Genomic DNA, 1,982 nt, shown 5'->3' on the forward strand with positions numbered 1-1,982 from the left:
TGATTTTCCCATATTACTACCATGAGAAAGTTGGTGTTTAGTGAATTGGACTAGCATGTTGGGAGCCCCACCCACATTTGCAAGATAATATTTCCGAATTAGGCCAACAAATTAAATTCTGGGTGCCCATGCCTTAATTCCCATTCTGTTATGCTAGTTGGCAGCTAATGTTACAAAATTTGTTTTTAGTGGATTTGACAAATTTTAGCCACAAGTGCGCACTCGCCACAGCGGTGAAAACAATGTGTAGATGGGGACTGATTTGTCAAGACTGAAAACCAACACTTTTCAATTCAGCACTAATAGTAAAGCTTTGGGCTCTTAATCTCTTCATTGCTGAAGCGGTGGAGATCGAGTGGTGGATGATGGATGAGAGAAAGAAGCACTTTGTGCTGGTTCACGGAGCTTGCCACGGCGCGTGGTGCTGGTACAAGGTGGCGGCGCTGCTTAGAGCGGAGGGCCACAAAGTTAGCGCCCTTGACATGGCCGCCTCGGGAATTCATCCCAAACGCGCGGAGGAAGTGCGTTCCATGGCGGAATACAACCAACCCTTGATGGAATTCATGGCTGCGTTGCCGGCGGATGAGAAGGTGGTTCTCGTAGGCCATAGCAAAGGTGGGATCAACATTTCACTTGCCATGGAGGCTTTTCCTCACAACATATCTGTTGCGGTGTTTGTTGCTGCTTTCATGTATGGCCCTCATCTAAGCCATCATGCCGTCAAACAAGAGGTATTCTCCAACACGTGACCTTATACCACTTTGTTACACTCAAATGCTTATTGTTACTTCAAAAGTTATAGTATAGAAGGCCTAATTTTATTTTATGACATCTGGTGGTGGTTTTATGCGGTTTAGTTCTAAATTTTCAAATTAATTACTCGTGATCGTTCAATCTTTAAATTTTAATTAGTCGTAGTCCTTCAACTTTCAAGCTTTAACCCGTTGTGGTTCTTCTGAAAGTACCACAATTATTTAAAATTTGAAAGTTGAAGGACCTCAGTTAGTTAAAATTTGAAAATTGAAAATAACGGCTGGTTAACTTGAAAGTTTAGGACTAAACGTGGAAGAACCACTATACTCGGAGGACCCCAGATGGTATTAACTCTTATTTTCTTTATACTCGTTGTACGTCAGTTGAGTTTAGTCCATGTTTAATTTGAGACGTGGAGTTTTGGCCTACAATGGACGGATATGGTTAAATTGTTAATATTCACTTACTTATCAATTTTAAGTAGGATATAACAACCAGAGAGAAAATATTAATCGTGCAGAGATCCATCACCTGTCATATTTTCAATAGACAGGATGTTGGACTTAATCGTTCAACAATAATATAACCACTAGATGCTAGACTTGGTCGTGTAAGGCCTCCAACGCTCCACCCAACACAGACAAACTATATCTTCTTCTCTATTTATTTCATACTTGCAAGAACAAATTAGTGGTGATCAAAGTCATATACAGTTCAATCGACAACTGGAATCTTACATGGACACAAAAATCGAGTACAAAGAGGGAGAAGAAAAGGAACGCCACCCGGTCTCCATCCTCTTTGGTCATGAGATGCTACAAAAGATGTTGTATCAGCTCTCTCCACCAGAGGTTAGTGATCTGACTGAGTTCTTTAGCTGAAACTGAATGAGATAAACCTACTCAGTATTAATTACAATTTTAGAATGCTCTGTCATTACAAAGTCAAGTCTGGTTAATTTCGCTATTTTATTTTGCCTCTTTCCATCTCAACTTTTAATTTCAACTAATAGGGTATTTGTTTAAAATATAGACAAATTTGATGCTCATGATATTATTGTACTAAATTTAAAATCAATAATCAAAATGGTGATAATCATTATATAGTCGAGGAATTATTATAGTAATTTATCTTTAAAGTCTGTATGATTAATTACACGTGACATGTATAAATTTGACATGATATCATTCATGAGTTTTAGTGATTTTTTTAATTTTTTTTTTTTTTTT

At 38.0% G+C, this 1,982-nt stretch overlaps 1 protein-coding gene across 1 annotated transcript; it reads left to right on the forward strand.

Moving 5' to 3' along the window:
- The first annotated feature begins 253 nt into the window (after positions 1-253).
- LOC116007969 (putative inactive methylesterase 20) lies at positions 254-1,719 on the forward strand. The gene is made up of 2 exons (XM_031248626.1): positions 254-731; positions 1,467-1,719. The coding sequence occupies exons 1-2, from the start codon at positions 363-365 to the stop codon at positions 1,632-1,634; spliced, it is 537 nt and encodes a 178-aa protein (XP_031104486.1). The 5' UTR covers positions 254-362; the 3' UTR covers positions 1,635-1,719.
- The last annotated feature ends 263 nt before the right edge of the window (positions 1,720-1,982 follow it).

Source organism: Ipomoea triloba, chromosome 16 (assembly GCF_003576645.1).
Source record: "Ipomoea triloba cultivar NCNSP0323 chromosome 16, ASM357664v1".
Lineage (NCBI taxonomy): Eukaryota > Viridiplantae > Streptophyta > Magnoliopsida > Solanales > Convolvulaceae > Ipomoea > Ipomoea triloba.